Here is a 1,573-nt window from a genome sequence, read left to right on the forward strand (position 1 = left end):
GCTGAAGCTGAGAACCAAGTTCAGGAAGGAAGCAGGACTGGAGATCGGCCCTTAGTGAAGAAAAAAGCAAAAACATTTCTGTGTTTGACCTGTGGGAAAGGACTCGGGTCAAGATATACTTTAACTGCTCACATGAGAACTCACACAGGTGAGAAACCCTTCTCCTGTCAGACCTGTGGAAAAAGTTTTAGTAAAAAATGTAGTTTAATCTCACATATTAGGACTCACACAGGTGAGAAACCCTTCTCATGTCAGACCTGTGGGAAAAGGTTTAATTATAAAATCAGTTTAAAATACCACATTAAATGTCACACAGGTGAGAAGCCCTTCTCCTGTCAGACATGTGGAAAAAAGTTTAACTATAAACGCAGTTTAGTCTGTCACATGAGAAGTCACACAGGTGAGAAGCCTTTCTTATGTCAGACCTGTGGGAGAAGTTTTAGTAATGACTATAATTTATTCACTCATATAAGAACTCACACAGGTGAGAAGCCCTTCTCCTGTCAGACATGTGGAAAAAATTTTAACTATAAACGGAGTTTAGTCACTCACATGAGAACTCACACAGGTGAGAAGCCTTTCTTGTGTCAAACCTGTGGGAGAAGTTTTAGTCAGAACTATACTTTAATCACTCATGTAAGAACTCACACAGGTGAGAAGCCCTTCTCCTGTCAGACATGTGGAAAAAACTTTAACCATAAATGCAGTTTAGTCACTCATATGAGAACTCACACAGGTGAGAAGCCTTTCTCCTGTCAGACCTGTGGGAAAAGTTTTCAACGTAAAAACAGTTTAAAATACCACATGAGAACTCACACCGGTGAGAAGCCCTTCTCATGTCAGACCTGTGGGCATTGTTTTCATCATAAAAACAGTTTAAAATACCACATGAAATGTCACACAGGTGAGAAGCTGTGATCTTAAGATTCTTTGTAGTTTGAGTCTGTAGTTCATCATCATTAAAACATTCAAACTGTTGCTGTCTGCTGATTAAAGTAACATTTAAATCAATAAAAATCAGTTTACTCAGACTTTTTTTACTGTAATGTTTTTAAGAATGTGGCCTTGTGGGTAATGTAGTTGCAGCTTGTTTAATAAATGCACCAGATGTTTTTGTTATCTGGATGTTTTTATGTTTAATGATTTAAAAAATAAATAAAAACAGTTCGATGTAAAGTTACATTGTTTTCTCTGTTTCTCAAGTTGTAGGAAGTTAGCATCTTGTTTACTTTCTGTCCATTTCTCACTGCTGCACTGCAGACTTCCTGTAATCAAAGATTGTGAGTATTGTTGAATTGAAAATGCCTTTTTTGTCATTGTTAAAGCACAACAAAATTATAATGAACAATTTGAACTTCCGGTTTTTAGAGTGAACGCTGGCGCGACTTGCTGCCGCTGCTCGCCGGTAAAATTAACTTAGTTTATGGTCTTGTGACCAATGGACTATGCAATTGTACTAATCAGGCTGACTAACTTTTGTCTGTTCAGCAAAATCGCCGATTTTGACAACACTGCGTGTGTACATGGATTAGYTTCCACTCTCCTGCTTTCATCTACTATTTGAGTCTTAACT

The 1,573-nt window shown here is 37.7% G+C and overlaps 1 protein-coding gene across 1 annotated transcript; it reads left to right on the forward strand.

Moving 5' to 3' along the window:
- Positions 1-306: 306 nt before the first annotated feature.
- LOC106534326 (gastrula zinc finger protein XlCGF8.2DB) lies at positions 307-1,180 on the forward strand (the record flags this gene model as incomplete). Its single annotated transcript, XM_014030926.1, is given in 1 exon segment — positions 307-1,180. A coding segment is annotated over 1 exon segment (612 nt), but the record flags the coding sequence as incomplete, so codon positions are not given.
- Positions 1,181-1,573: the final 393 nt, after the last annotated feature.

Source organism: Austrofundulus limnaeus, unplaced genomic scaffold (genome assembly GCF_001266775.1).
Source record: "Austrofundulus limnaeus strain Quisiro unplaced genomic scaffold, Austrofundulus_limnaeus-1.0 Scaffold1143, whole genome shotgun sequence".
NCBI lineage: Eukaryota > Metazoa > Chordata > Actinopteri > Cyprinodontiformes > Rivulidae > Austrofundulus > Austrofundulus limnaeus.